Source organism: Athene cunicularia, assembly GCF_003259725.1.
Source record: "Athene cunicularia isolate RWA chromosome 2 unlocalized genomic scaffold, athCun1 chr2_part1, whole genome shotgun sequence".
Taxonomy (NCBI): Eukaryota; Metazoa; Chordata; class Aves; order Strigiformes; family Strigidae; genus Athene; species Athene cunicularia.
In genome coordinates, this window is record NW_020799095.1 from 35,000,103 (window position 1) to 35,014,503 (window position 14,401).

Genomic DNA, 14,401 nt, shown 5'->3' on the forward strand with positions numbered 1-14,401 from the left:
GCCAGGAGAATTCTGTGGGAAATGGTATCAGATGCCTTACTGAAGTCAAGGTAAACAACATCCACAGCCTTTCCCTCATCCAAGAAGCAGGTTGCCCTGTTGTAGAAGGAGATCAGGTTTGTCAAGCAGGACCTGCCTTTCACAAACCCATGCTGACTGGGCCTGAGCATCTGGTTGTCCCACATGTGTTGTGTGATGGCACTCAGGATGAGCTGCTCCATCAGCTTCTCGGGCACCGAAGTCAAGCTGACAGGCCTGTAATTTCCTGGATCATCCTTCTGACCCTTCTTATACATGGGCGTCACTTTGGCCAATTTCCAATCAGTCGGGACCTCCCCGGTCAGCCAGGACAGCTGTAAATGATGGAAAGTGGCTTAGCGAGCACCCCAGCCAGTTCCTTCAGCACCCTCAGGTGTATCCCATCCGGTCCCATAGACTTGTGTGTGTCTGTGTGATGCAGCAGGTCACTGACTGTCTCCTCCTGGAATGTGGGGGGTCATTCTCCCAGTCTCTGTCTTCTGGCTGAGGAGGCTGGATTCCCTCAGCACAACTAGTCTTGCTATTAAAGACTGAGGCAAAGAAGGCATTAAGCACCTCAGCCTTTTCCTCATCACTTGTTACCATGTTTCCTCCTGCATCTAGCAGGCGATGGAGGCTCTCTCTGGTCTTTCTTTTGCAGCTCACATACTTACAGAAACATTTCTTGTTGTCCTTGTTTGCTGAAGGCAGATTAATTTCCAGCTGGGCTTTAAACCTCCTGATTTCCTCCCTGCATAGCCTCACAGCATCTTTGTAATCATAGTGGCTAGCCCCTTCTTCCAAAAGCTGTAAACTCTCCTTTTCTCCCTGAGTTGCAGCCAAAGCTCCCTGTTTAGCCGGGATGGTCTTCTCTGTCAACAACTTCTCTTACAGCACCTGGGGACTGCCTGCTCTTGAGCCATTAACACTTTCTTCTTGAAGAGTGCCCAGCCTTCCTGGACCCCTGTACTCTTCAGGACCATCTCCCAAGGGATCCTGTCAAGCAGGTGCCCAAACAAGACAAAGTCAGCCCTTTGGAAGTCCAGGATGTCAGTTCTGCTTTTCCCTCTCCTGGCCTTTCTAAGAATAGAGAACTCGATTACTCCATGATCGCTGTGCCCTAGTCAGCCTCCAACCGTCACATCATCCACCAGTCCTTCTCTGTTCACAAAGAGGAGATCCAGCAGGGCACCTTCTCCTGTTGGTTCACTCACCAGCTGTGTCAGGAAATTATCTGCCACACATTCCAGGAATCTCCGGGACTGGTCCCGCTCTGCTGTGTTGTATTTCCAGCTGATGTCTGGGAAGTTAAAGTCTCTCACAAGAACAAGGGCAATCAATTGTTAGATTTCTAAATGCCTACAGAGTATTTCATCCATCTCTCTGTCCTGGGTGGGTGGCCTATAGTAGACTCCTACTACAACATCTGCCCTGTTGGCCTTCCCCCTGATTCTAACGTAAAGACACTCCACCCTGTCTTCACTACACTTGTACTCGAAGCAATCATAACAGTCCCTAACATACAACACCACCCCATCACCTCTCCTTCCTTGCCTATCCCTCCTGAAGAGCTTGTAGCCATCAACTGGTGCACTCCAGTCATGGGAGACATCTCACCATGTTTCTGTAATAGCCACTACATTATAAGTTTCCTGTTTCATCATTGCTTCAAGCTCCTCCTGTTTGTTACCCATGCTGTGTGCACTGGTATACATGCACTTCAGATGGGCCGATGTTTTGCCCCCTTCCCCCTTCAAATCTAATTTAAAGCTCTGTAAATGAGCCCAGCTAACTCCTGCCCCAACATCCCCTTCCCCCTCTGGGACAGCTGCATCCCATCTGATGCCAGAAGGTCTAGTCTTCTGTATACTAACTCATGATTGAAAAATCTGAAGCCCTCACAGTAACACCAGTATTAGAGCCACAAGTTCATCTGTTGAGTTCTCTGGTATTCTCTTTCATCCATCCCCAAAACTGAAGGGATGGAGGAGAACACAATTTGTGCCCCCATCCCCTTAATCGGTTTCCCCAAGGACCTGAAATCTCTCTTCATTGCTTTAGGACTTCTCCTGGTAATGTTGTTGCTACCTATCTGGAAAACCAAGAGAGGCTAGTAGTCCTTGGTTCTCGCTAGAGCAGGGAGTTTTGCCGTGAGGTCCTTGACACGGGCCTTAGGGAGGCAGCAGACTTCCCTATGAAATGGGTCTGGTCTGCATATTGGGCCTTCGACACCTTCGACACCCCTCAGAATGGAGTCACCCACTACAATGACTCTTGTGGGGTTCTTTTTAGAACTGATTTTAATACCTGGTCCAGAATGACCCAGCCTTTGTGGACCTTGGACTTCCTCCTTGTTTGTCTCATTTTCTTCCTCCTTCTCTTCTTCATTCAAAAGTTCCAAGGCCCCGAATCTATTGTGAAGGGACACCATGGAGGGTGAGGGAGGTCAGGAGAGGATTCTCCTGCCTCTGTGACCAGGGACCTGTTTCCAGCCTCCCCCATCTCTTAGGTCCCTCCCCTCCTTCTGCCTGGTAGCAAGAGGGTGAGGGATTGCCTGCCTTGTTTGGAGCCTCCATTTGCTCATGTTGCTTCATGAGTGCCAAGGTGCTACTCCACCAATCAATTTCCCTTTCACACTCCCTAATATTTCTAGTACTTCTAATACTTCTAGTCCTTCAATTCATCATAATACAGGTATTACTTGATTAAGAATTCCAAGGTTAGAATCTTAAGACTATGTGTATGCTAGTAAACCAAACAGATGAACAATAGCTGAAACAATCCCACAGGATTGCCCATTCTGATTAATTGTTAGTGTGCCTCCCTGGGACAGTTGTGGACCATGTCAGCTAGCAGCCTCCCAGAAATACCCAGTCACACTGCAAGGGAAAGCACAGGCCAGCAATCGTTTCCAACAAGCTCTATGGAAAGATACAACCTTATTTTTACCAGGAGCTTAAAAAAGTAGTGAAGTATATAGTTTAGCTGTATAGACCTGAGTCATACTATGTCACTTGCCCTTAGGGCCAGAGAAGGGTGCTGGCACTTTTTTTTTGAGCTAGAATAGTACAATAACATCCTTAGGGTAAAGCCACATGGATGCTCTAAGATATATCTTTCTTACCTTCTGCAGCAGTATTTGTTTATTTTTTTGCTCTAGTAGGTGACATAAGTGCTGAAGGAGGAAAATTCAGCCCATGTTCTGACTTAATGCAACTTCTTCAGAGTTTGTTCCATGCCAAAGGTGAAGTGGGAAACAAGGACATACTGCAAAAACGTCAACAACCTTTATAATAATCATATGGCTACACTGCGAGCATGAATAAGGTGGTTCAGCATAGTTTTCAGTTTAGATGAGATGTAAGCATTTTGGTAGGTTGCCTTCTTTCATCTTCCATAGGTAACTTGGCACACACTAAAAGCAAAACTACAATCAGTTACCAAATGTGGACCCCCCAGAAATCCATCAGTCATACAAAGGTAATAAAACTGATTTTGTGATTCTGCATTGAACCCTAATTTAAACTAGAAAGGCAATACTGTTATTGGTACTAAAAGTAAGCAAGTAACCCCTTCCTTGGTTTTTCTCCCTCTCCTATTTTCTTTTCTGTTTAGCTGGATATCTTTGTGTTGTGCAATTCATATTCCTTCCGTGAGGTAAAAACCTAACATTTCCCTTCTTTCTGGCTATAGCTTTATAACAAATTCAGGGGAAAAAAATGTATTATTTCCTAGCTGTATTGTAGCAAAAAGAGAAATTAAAATATTGGTGTGGAGTATAGTCAAGTTCCTCAGAGAACTACCAGTTGTCTAAGTAGTAGTGATGAAATAACAGACAGGACCTCAGACATTGTCAGGTTATTTGTGGCAGTTATTTAGATGCTCTGTCATCAAATTGTGTCCTCTGTGTGTGAATGTTTGTGTATGTGTAGCAAAGTAACGTAATGTACTGGTGTAACTGATTTGTGCTAGTGATCATGCTGTAACTTTTTCTGTTTAGAGTACTTTTTTTTTATTAATGATGTTCTCTGAGGGGTGCTTTATTATGGCATTGGTAAAGGCACTGGAGGCTTAGCAGAGATAAGAAGTGTCATTTTCTTTCTTCGTTTTTATAGAATGAAACAGGAGATACGGGACATCATCCAAGAGAGACAACCAGCATGAAAACACAGACAGTCGCTTCTTATTTTAGAGTAAGATACAAGATCTTTTAATAATTTTTTTTCTAGAGTAGAATGAATGTTTATTCTTTCACCTTTTGAAATGCATTGTTGACTTAGAGTCAACAGTGATCCATTTAAGAGTTTGTGAACTGCATATATGATGCAGTGGTCTGTGCAGTACAAATATCTAGAGAAGATTGTGATGTTTCATCTTTAATTGTACTTGATTACACAGCCACATTTCTGTCATGATGATGGATGATGATTGATACTAATCTTTCACTTGCTTGTTTCTCCACCAGGGGAGATAGAGGTTGGACATTAGTGGCATAGTGTTTCTTTAAGATTTTAAGAAGCAAGGGGGCAAAGTTAATTAGAAGCAGGAGCTCCAGAAAAAGCTCTTGATGGTCACTGCTCAGAGGCTGTCCTGAGTCCCATCCTTGTGGCTCTTTCAGCAGTGCTCTTGACCTTACTAAGCACTGGCTGTGCTCTTGGTCCTGCAATAGAAAATAGCTGTGAAGAGCATCCTTTCCTTCAAGTGTGCACAGAGTTGGTTCACCTGGGCTCAGCCTAGAATTTCCAACTCTTATTTAGTCATCTCTCCCAGCAAAAACTTAAGATGGCTGAGGTGATGTTCATGACCCATGAGCGTTTATTTATGTTTATGACAGAGAAAAGTAAGAAGCAAGATCTCTGTTTAGTAGATACAGTTGCACAGCTTTGTGGACTGTGAAGGATAATTTCAACCTAGGTATCGTGATGATCCAAAGCTGCATAGTATTTTAAGTTCTAGGTGGAAAAATTTATTGAATCTCATTCAAACCTGATGTCTGTGATTCAGTGCATTACCAGCACATCTATCATCAGAGGCTGCAAACGAATTACTTACATTTACACTTTTCTGTTATTATTTTCTGTAGTGGAAATCCCTGCTCAGATCATGCTAGCTAATGCTCTTAAATGAAGATTCAGCTTCAGCCCCACTGGTTTACTCATACACAGAAATCTATGGGTGATTGAGAAAAGCATCTGCCACCTCAGACTGAATGGAAAAAAAAAAAATATCCATTAGCGTGTCCTACTTGTTTGTGTTAGATTGGCACACTAGTGCTGAAGCTAATTAAGCATTTTGCTGCATGGTGCAGCGTCTGTCCAGAATGGAATTGCACATTTTAATAGGAAACATATGGCTCTTGACGTCCTACACTAGTTTCCCGTATCCAAACTACTGCTGAACTGCATTACCTCCTGGTTGCCTCATTCTGTTGAGTCAGGTTGAATCTTGAGGAATAAGCCTCTTCATTTGTGTTATAATACAATCCTCCCATGAAGCAATTTTACAAAAAAAAAAACAGTCAAGGTTGTTTACAGCCAGATTTACCTCAGTTGGCATGGGGAGCTACAGACTGCATCCCCTCTGCTAGCCTGGTATCCTGGTGAAGAAGGAAAAGTGCAACTTTGAAATTGTGATTTTGTGTACTTCTAGTTTTGTTGTCCTGAAAAGTTTCCTCTTGGCAGGGCAGCTATAGTATCACCATCAGCCTGTACAATAAACAGGATGTGCTAGCTCAGAGCAGTTTGAGCAGCTCCTTTTCTGGGGTGGCCTTAGTTTCCTCCAATGAAGGGATGGCAATATTTACTGGCTTGCTGCTCTTCCACTGCCCATCTGTAGACAGATGATTTACTCTCTGAATGAGTAAGGATCTTCAAATACGTGACAACAGAAAAAAAGTGGGCTATAATTACCTAGCAAGGTTCCAAGAGAAGCAAATAAGTATAAGGAGAGTTTCTATCATATGTTAGACGTTATGGTAGTTTGTGAGAATGTTCTGAGTGGAATTTGGTACATCCATTTTCAATCACTGTTTCTCTCAAGTAGCATACACTAGTAATTTAGAGATCTTATCAAAGCTAGAATTGTTGTTGGGTCATCTACTATTAAAGTACCAACTTACTGGTAAATGGGTTTGGATGTGATTCTGATCATATGAAATAAAATTTCACCTACACATGGAGCTCTTTACAAGTTTTATAAATATCCTGGTGACAGATATCTTGTTACTTTCTTGCAGTATTCTCTGATGGATTTGTTATCCAAAATGGTTGTTGGCCAGCCTCATTTTGTCAGGTGCATCAAGCCAAACAATGACCGTCAGGCAAAAAAGTTTGATAAAGAAAAAGTGTTGGTTCAGCTGCGCTACACGGGAATTCTGGAGACAGCAAGAATTCGAAGACAGGGTTATTCACACCGTATACTCTTCGCTAACTTCATAAAACGGTAACATTGATGTGAAGAAGCCTTTTCCTCTCCTATTATTGCTGCCAGTGTTTGCTAAGTATCAACTGTGTCTTTGGCATGGTCTTTACAGAAAAAAACACAGACATTCCTATGACAAAGAAGATTATAGACTGGATGGCAAAGTGTAGTTCAGGCACAAGATTAGTGACCTGTTTTGGATTGGTAGGGGAAGATGATGCCGCTCAGGATGATTGTTTCAGGCTCCCTGCACATTTGGATAAAAATTGTCTTGCTTATAATATGAAAGTTTTCTTCAAAGACTTGAGGTTTAGAAACTCAGTACTTCAAATTACAGCCAAGAATTTGGAGCAATAGCATCCAAGGAGCCCTACGGTTTCTCTAGCTCCAGACATTCAGCACTGTGCAGCATCTGCTTTGTGCAGGATGGATGATAATTTGGTATTGCTAATCTAGGACTGAGAAGTTCATTAAGTGCATACAGGTTTTTTTAAATACAATTTCTAAGTATTAGTCACTTGTTAAGAAGAGCAGTGAACTCAGTATGATTTTATAATTCCTTTAACTATCTCTTCTTCCTCCACCCCAAAAAAATAATTCTGAGCACTTAATCTGTATTTCTCTTACAAATAAAGACCCTGAGTATTGCCTCAATCAGAACTGAGATTGGTGGAATGGAGATCAAAACTGGGAAGAAGCAAGCAACACTCATTCAGACAGAAGCACTTAAAACTAGTAGTGCACTAGAAACAGAGAGCTAGCAGCAGAGTGCTGCAGTTGCACAAGGAAAGAGAGGAAGAACAAAATGATGTTTTTATAAAACTGTTTCTGGAAAGAATAATCCTGGGACTGTTAACTGTTTTGGAAGAGTACAGCATGAGAAAAGGTAGTTATCACTGCGTCAAGACGTGCGTGACTTTTGGTCACTGCTCATTATAAAAAATTTTATTGTTCAGGTAAAAGAGAAGAAAGCAGTGAACATAACAGGGTAGCTCTCCAGAGAGTGTTCTCCTGATTACAGTGAGGCTGTGCAGATCTCCAGCACTGAGGATGTGGCCCTCATGACACAAAGGGATTTTTATTAAGTATCTATCTCCTTGTCGTTTTTTTTTCTTAATAGTTGCGAGTTACAGGTAGACCTGGGATAATTATTAATATAAAATTATTCTGTTAGAATAAAAATAAGCCAGTTAATTGTGTAGTAAAAGGAAATAAAAAGGAGCTGTAGGTTTTGGTGATAATGCAGGAATCAACATTGTCTCTTTTTTTGTTATTCCATGAGGAAATTGTTACTGTTATTTAAAGCTGGTACAACCCAAGCTTTGTGTATAGAGGCTAAGTAACAAGAAAAAAAGCAGAATGTACTATCATGGAGCACACATAATTTGTGTAATTTTCCTGAATTAAAAAACCAAAATCAAAAACAAAAACAAAAAAACAATAAGATAGGTATGGTTCATTTTGTTATGAAGCATTTTGGAAAGTCCTGGAACACACAAGAACTTTCCTACTCAGCAGCTGAGCTGGTACATTACGGGTAATTTTTAATGTGTGAGCATTCTGACCTCTTTTCCTAGTCAGAATTAATTCTAAGTAATGAGTTTGCCAGATTAAATGCTTATGTATGATATGTCATAATGGCACATATATGTTCCAGAAGGATATGCAAAGCTGAATCCAAGGAGGTAATAAGAGCTGGGATGCATTTCACATCATGCTAACTATCCCAAAGGATGGTCTAGCATATGAGATAAGGTACTAAATTTTCATGACATTTCTAGATATGAAATAAGATAATTTAGGCAGAAAAGCTGTTAAAAATATTTTTATTTTGCCACTGAAATCACTTTCACAGAACACAGAGAGCCAGAGCAGCAAAGAACTGGTGCACAGCTCTACTTGGGTTACATAGTTTTTAAAAGCCTTCTGGTGTTGATATAGAATTAAACAATCCTCCAGGGTGTGCAATATGTCACTCATCCACTTTTGATTGAGTTTCTCAGTACTGCATATAAATCATAGTAATTTCTTTCATATGATGCTTTGTTTTTTTGTGCTATGTTTTCTTTCATGCAACTGTTTTTATTATTTAAATGAATGGTTTAAATGTGTTTGCATCTATTGCTCACTATTAATGGAATAAAGAATCATATATTTGTCTTTAGGTATTACCTCATCTGTTACAAAACAAACGATGATCCTCCAGTCAGCCCGGAAACCTGTGCTGCCATCTTGGAAAAAGCCCACCTTGACAACTGGGTTCTTGGAAAAACTAAAGTAATTTTTTAACATACTGTATCTGCATTATTGCAGTATGTCATTGTTAACTTATTAAGTAATTTGTTTTCTCATCCATTTGGTTTGAGTAGCTGTTGGTCTCTATTGTTTTTAAAAAAATATGCTTTGCTGGATACTGTTCCCTGATAGCTGGCTGAAGTTCTGACCCTGTAAAGTGCAAAAGTTCAGATGAGGTTTAGTGAGGCCACAGTGCAAAGCAGCCTGTGACAACAACACTGCTTGCATTTTCTTTCAAAAAATGTGGTAGTAAGGATCCCAGTGAACTTATTCCAAACTTCCTTAAGGAAAATAAGTTATACTTCTTCCATGAGGCAATCAGACTCACAAAGGGAGAGGAAAAGGTTTTGTCTTTCCAGCCTGAGACTCTGTGGCAGACTTTGAGCACTGGGGGAAGAGATAACAGGATGATTCAATATATGTGAAGTGGGGAGAAGACTTAATTACAAGAGGACCGTATGTCTGTTCCCATATTCCTGCTTTTGGTTCTAGTCACTAGCCTTCCCAATGTGCTCACCCCCCCCACCCCCCAGTTGACAGATCTCAGAAGGTCTGCCAGAGAAAAGAAGCATCAGACAAGTACTGCACCAAGTGTCTTGATCTGCTAGTGTAACAGAATTGCCCAGGAAGGATATGGATAGAGAGAAAGATGGATCCTAAACTATTTGAAATTACCTCAGTGTAGAAGAAACAACTGTTCTTCTTCTGAGATGTCTTCCTGGTTAGGTGGGACAGAAGCCATGAAGTTACCTCCTCCTCAACCTTTCTTTCCCTCTGCTGTCTTAGTGAGGTTAATGGACAACATGCAGCCAAAGGAAGCATATCTTGCGATGAGATCTATAGCTTACGTTTAGTTTAATTAGGGTTAACCTGTATCTGTACCAAGTGATCAAGATTGGGGGGATTCTGCAAAATAAGCATAATTATTGTCTTAATTGCACAAGCTCTTTCTACGGTTTATTTTATCCTAATACACACCAAGAATGTGTTTGTATCCCTTGTGCTGGACTGCTTTTTCAGGGGTTATATGAGCTTCATGCTTGATAAAAGCAATTTAGTAAATAAACAATGCCTTAGATTTAAAATTGGAAAGCAGGGAGGTTGAAGGTTCCAGATTTGGATCATGTTTATGTAACACATCAGATTTGTGCGGTTAGCAAAACGTCAGCCTCATAGTTTTGAAAACAGATTTATAGTGACGGACTGAAGTTTTGCATTGGGACTTTAAAACACCTTCCCATGAAAGAATAAATAAGCAGGAACTGACAAAAGATGTTGAAAGGGAGAGTAAGGTAAACTTAATACCCTAAACAGTCAAAATGCTATCAAATGTAGCTACTACAGCTAAAGAGTCTGTTCATCATTTGAAAACAGCCTGTAACTCTTGTTGATGTTAAACAGATTGAGCATATAAAGGGTCTGGGTGGGCAACTAAAACTTCTACTTGTCTGCCTACTCTTTTTAAGGTATTCCTCAAATACTATCATGTGGAGCAGCTAAATCTAATGCGGAAGGAGACAGTTGACATGATTATTTTGATTCAAGCTTGTGTCAGAGGGTGGCTGGGTTCAAGGAGATACAAAAAGATAAAGGAACAAAGGGAACAAAGTGCTATTAAAATACAGTCAGGTAATAGCTTTAAAACATTTAACATTTTGCTTAAAGCTAGTGCATGTGTACAGTTGATAGATGGAAGTGCAAGCTGGATGTAGATTTTGCTGTTTTCTTGCTGTTACATTTGACAAAATATCTTAGACATGTTGCTGTCTGTTCTTACAAAGGAAAATTTCTTTTAACCAGTATATGACAATCTCTTTACTGAAGTTACGTTTATCAATGTTATATTTAAAAGGCAATTTTAACAATGTAAGGATGTGATTGCACAGATGATAGTTAGTAATAATATTCTGACATGCTCTGACAAGGTTGTATGAAATAATAATGAAAATAAAATGTTTTAACTGGCCTAGATAATAAGGCCAATTACTCTGTTGATGGAGACATCAGCTGAAATTTTTAATACATTTCAAACATCATCTTATACTACATTCTGATTCTCTTGTGTTTTGTATTAATTTCATTCATAATAACTTTACACACCAGAAAACATAGTTTTTGTGTAGATTTGCTGCTTGTGCTTGTTTGCCATTGTTTTTGAAAGCGAAAGCCTGCAAAATATTTATGAATATTTTAATGGATGTCAGTATTTTCTTCCAGAATTTTTTTATTCTTACAGCCTTTTGTGTACCTAATGGATTATTTAAATTTTGACATCTCTTTTCAGCTTACAGGGGTTTTGTTGCTCGTAAAGAATACGCAAATGCAAAACATAATAAAAAAGTGGAAGAATATATTACTAGACTTCAAGCAAGTAAGAATTGTTTGCTTTCATGACTTCTAATGTGCTATCCATACACATGTTGATCTAGATTCTGTGGTGTTACCTAGCTACACTGCCTATGGTCATTTACCCTTTCTAAGGTATAATTTATCTATTAGATATCTATATATAGTGGTTGAAATGGGTCAGTGTATTTGGTTACCTGTACCTCAAAGTGGCTTAGAGTCACTTTCCACAGCTGTGAAGTGGGTAGTTAAATGCCATAGCAAGCTTTTTCTCTCCTAGTCTGATATGTCTGAGTATTACAGTTGGTATTGTTGAAGCCCCATATGACATTGTCTGCATATAATGTGCATGTGCATGTTATTTATTAGGAATAGGTTTTGTTACATATCAGTAATAATTATGTTTGAGAAGACTATGACCTGTAATTTCACTCTGATTCTTTTCTGACATTGCTCAATCCAACCCAGCAAAATATTCCTTCTCTTCTGCAGAAATCCAGATGTATGCATCCCTTTTTCCTCCCTGTGTTTCTTTCTGTCTCCTCCATCTCTGCAGAGATGTCCCCGAGCCAGATGTAGTCCAGGCAGCTCTGAAATCAGCAGCAGTACCACTAGAGAGGGACAGGTCTGAAAACAGGTCTGGCACAAATCTGCACAGCACTTTCAGTAATTACAAAGGTGGTAATCTCACATATAAGGTAGTTCTGCCAGTACCCAAACTATCTAGATTCAAACTATCTCAGATATGCTTTCATGAGTGTATACCAACACCAGTGCTGGTTCTAATCATTGTCAAATGCATCTGTTAATTCCACTGAGCCAATGTTAGTGCATACTGAAAAGAGCACTTCATTGCAGTTGGTATAACTTCATCAGTGTAGAAAACAATCTTAAAACCAGAATAAAATCCAGTGATGTGCCAAAAATACACGTCTGAAAGTTGTCGGTTATATTAGGATATTTAGCAAATGCAAAAGTATGAATTTACCACTTTTCTCTGTTGATCTCCCCAATGTTTCTTCTTGTCTACCTTCTCCATCCTGTGGGCAGTTTCAACTTTTTTCAGTGCACGAGAAGCCAGAACAAAATGGAAGTCCATTTTTACTTAGCTCTCTCAGTCTTTTTTCCCCCCATTTATTTCTAAAGCAATACAAAATTCCTCTTCCAGTTTGAAAACAAAGCTTAGACAGCTGCTATCTCATAACAAAGTTCTCAGAAAACTTGAAATGTGAACCAGAATAAGTCTAAAAAGGACAGACTTAGCTTATATTGGCATGTCCATTGACAATGTAACTTAATTTTTTTCAAAATAACCTCTTTTGAGTTGCTTTTGTATGGAAATGGAATGAGGATTGGCTCAGAAGTCCAAGAAACTCTAGAAGTACTGCAAGTGCTTTACAATTTGCTCTTTTCTAAGGCCCTGTCAGACTGCAGTATAAAAAAACAATTGTACCACTTCCAATAATTATTTGGGTTCCTTTGCCCTATATCCAATTATCAAGATGTAATTTATATCCCTTTTATACAGTGCTTCTTACACTGACCTGCTGCATCTAGTGGAGTCCAAGCTGATCTAAACTACGAGTATGGAATGCTAAAGCAAATAGAACCTAGCACCAGGTTGTATGTTAGAATAGACTGCTTATGCTCCCTTTCCATTCTTAAGTGAGCTTGACCTTTTCCTGTGATGCAAAACACTCTCAGCAGAGTTGGACTAAGAGCTCCCATATCTACCATCTCATCAGGGTATTTAAATCACCTGAATCCTCTATCCCCATAGTCTTGGTACTGCATTTGGAATTAGAGTTCAACAAAAATATTTTAATAAAATACTGTGTTCTTTTTATTTTCTCAGCGATTAGTGGATTTGTGCTGAATCCCTGGAACTGCAGAATTGTCCATATCACAGCACTGTGAAGACTGTGCCAGTTCCCCTTAGGAAATTATTTGCAAGTTCAGGAATTTTTGAAACAACATTCTGAATGCAATTCAGTATCTGATTAAGACACCTCAGTGTAGATATCTGAAAGTGACCTAGGTGTCTAAACTCCCCTTACAGTCAGCAGAGCCTAGAGTTTGATTCATTTTACTCAAAACTACGAAATGCTCAGCTCATTTGCCCCCATGTTGTTATCTAGTGTCATTTGAGATGCCCTAGGTTATCTTGCCTGGCCTCTGGCTTTATTTCATGTGGTATACCCAACTTTCTCTCTCCAGAAAGTACTGTCTGTCTTGTTCTCTCTGCCAGGTCCATGTAGACGCCTTGGCTATCCTGGAGCACTTCAGATGGCACTAGATACCTATGTGCCAGCAACTGCATCAAGCCTCCTACTGACTAGTCAGCGCCTACATGTCTCAGGGAAGACCCATGTTTGAGTCCTTATTAATCCTGGTTCAGACCAGAAACTTGAACTTGTACCACCCACAAAGCATAGGAGCAGGTACCCTTGCCACAGTGCACCTGGTTACTGTGGAGTTTAGCACATCTTTCATGCTGATTTTTTTTCTTTTGAATAATGAGTCTTTGCACAAGGAGCATGAGCTAAGTCTTCTGTAACCGCTGAGCTATAAAATTTTCAGGTTTATTCTGATCTATTGAATATTCAACTAATTCCAAGCCTGTGACAGAAGAGAGCCTGGTAATCTCTATAGCTTGTTAATCAGGCGTTTCCCAGGGAAATGAAAGACTGGGTCAAAGCAATTGCCTGAATCAGGCAAAGCAGGTACATGAAGCTGAGAGCACTGTGTTCTAGAGGCACTTCTACAGCACTGTGCTTCTACTTCATTCTGCATCTTCCTGTATTTTCTTTAGTCCAAGAACATATGAAGAAAGAGCTTGGTTTTATCCTCATGTAGAATGGGTACAGCTTTCTGAAATCTGAAAAAAGTTTTGTGGGACAGAATAATTTCAGATGAAATATAATCATAATAACCACCCCGATCCGTATTTCCTTACTGTTTTTTGTCTAATGCATTTATCATTTGACTCTGAAATGTGTGGGACACCCATTGCTTGTTGCCTAAGGTCGTTTTATATTATAATTTGTATCAGTTGCCAGAGGATACTTACTCAGGAAGAAGAGAAAAGAACTAACTGAGACAAGAAACAAAGCAGCAATAACAGTTCAGTCTCACTACAGGGGATATAAGGAGAGGAAGACCTTTGAAAAGAGGAGGTAGTATTATTTTTTCTTATGTCACTCAAATGTGTCCCTTTTCAGTAACTACACTGCTGAAGAACAGCAATGTAAGATAAAAGTGAAGCAAATTAGGATTATTCTAGATATGTATGCAGAGATAATGTACATTATGTGGAGGTTTT

At 39.9% G+C, this 14,401-nt stretch overlaps 1 protein-coding gene across 12 annotated transcripts in view; it reads left to right on the top strand.

Annotated features, from left to right (window-relative positions):
- The window catches only part of MYO3A (myosin IIIA), a 135,428-nt gene that overhangs the window by 100,846 nt on the left and 20,181 nt on the right, over positions 1-14,401 (top strand). For 10 of the 12 annotated variants that reach the window (XM_026841630.1, XM_026841626.1, XM_026841633.1 and 7 more), the window contains 8 exons: positions 3,419-3,498; positions 3,634-3,675; positions 4,134-4,211; positions 6,254-6,459; positions 8,604-8,715; positions 10,200-10,362; positions 11,018-11,104; positions 14,132-14,255. In XM_026841630.1, coding sequence (XP_026697431.1) covers positions 3,419-3,498; positions 3,634-3,675; positions 4,134-4,211; positions 6,254-6,459; positions 8,604-8,715; positions 10,200-10,362; positions 11,018-11,104; positions 14,132-14,255 — 892 coding nt within the window. The remainder of the gene's footprint in view (positions 1-3,418; positions 3,499-3,633; positions 3,676-4,133; positions 4,212-6,253; positions 6,460-8,603; positions 8,716-10,199; positions 10,363-11,017; positions 11,105-14,131; positions 14,256-14,401) is intronic. The other 2 variants (XM_026841625.1, XM_026841636.1) reach the window with 1 other exon arrangement.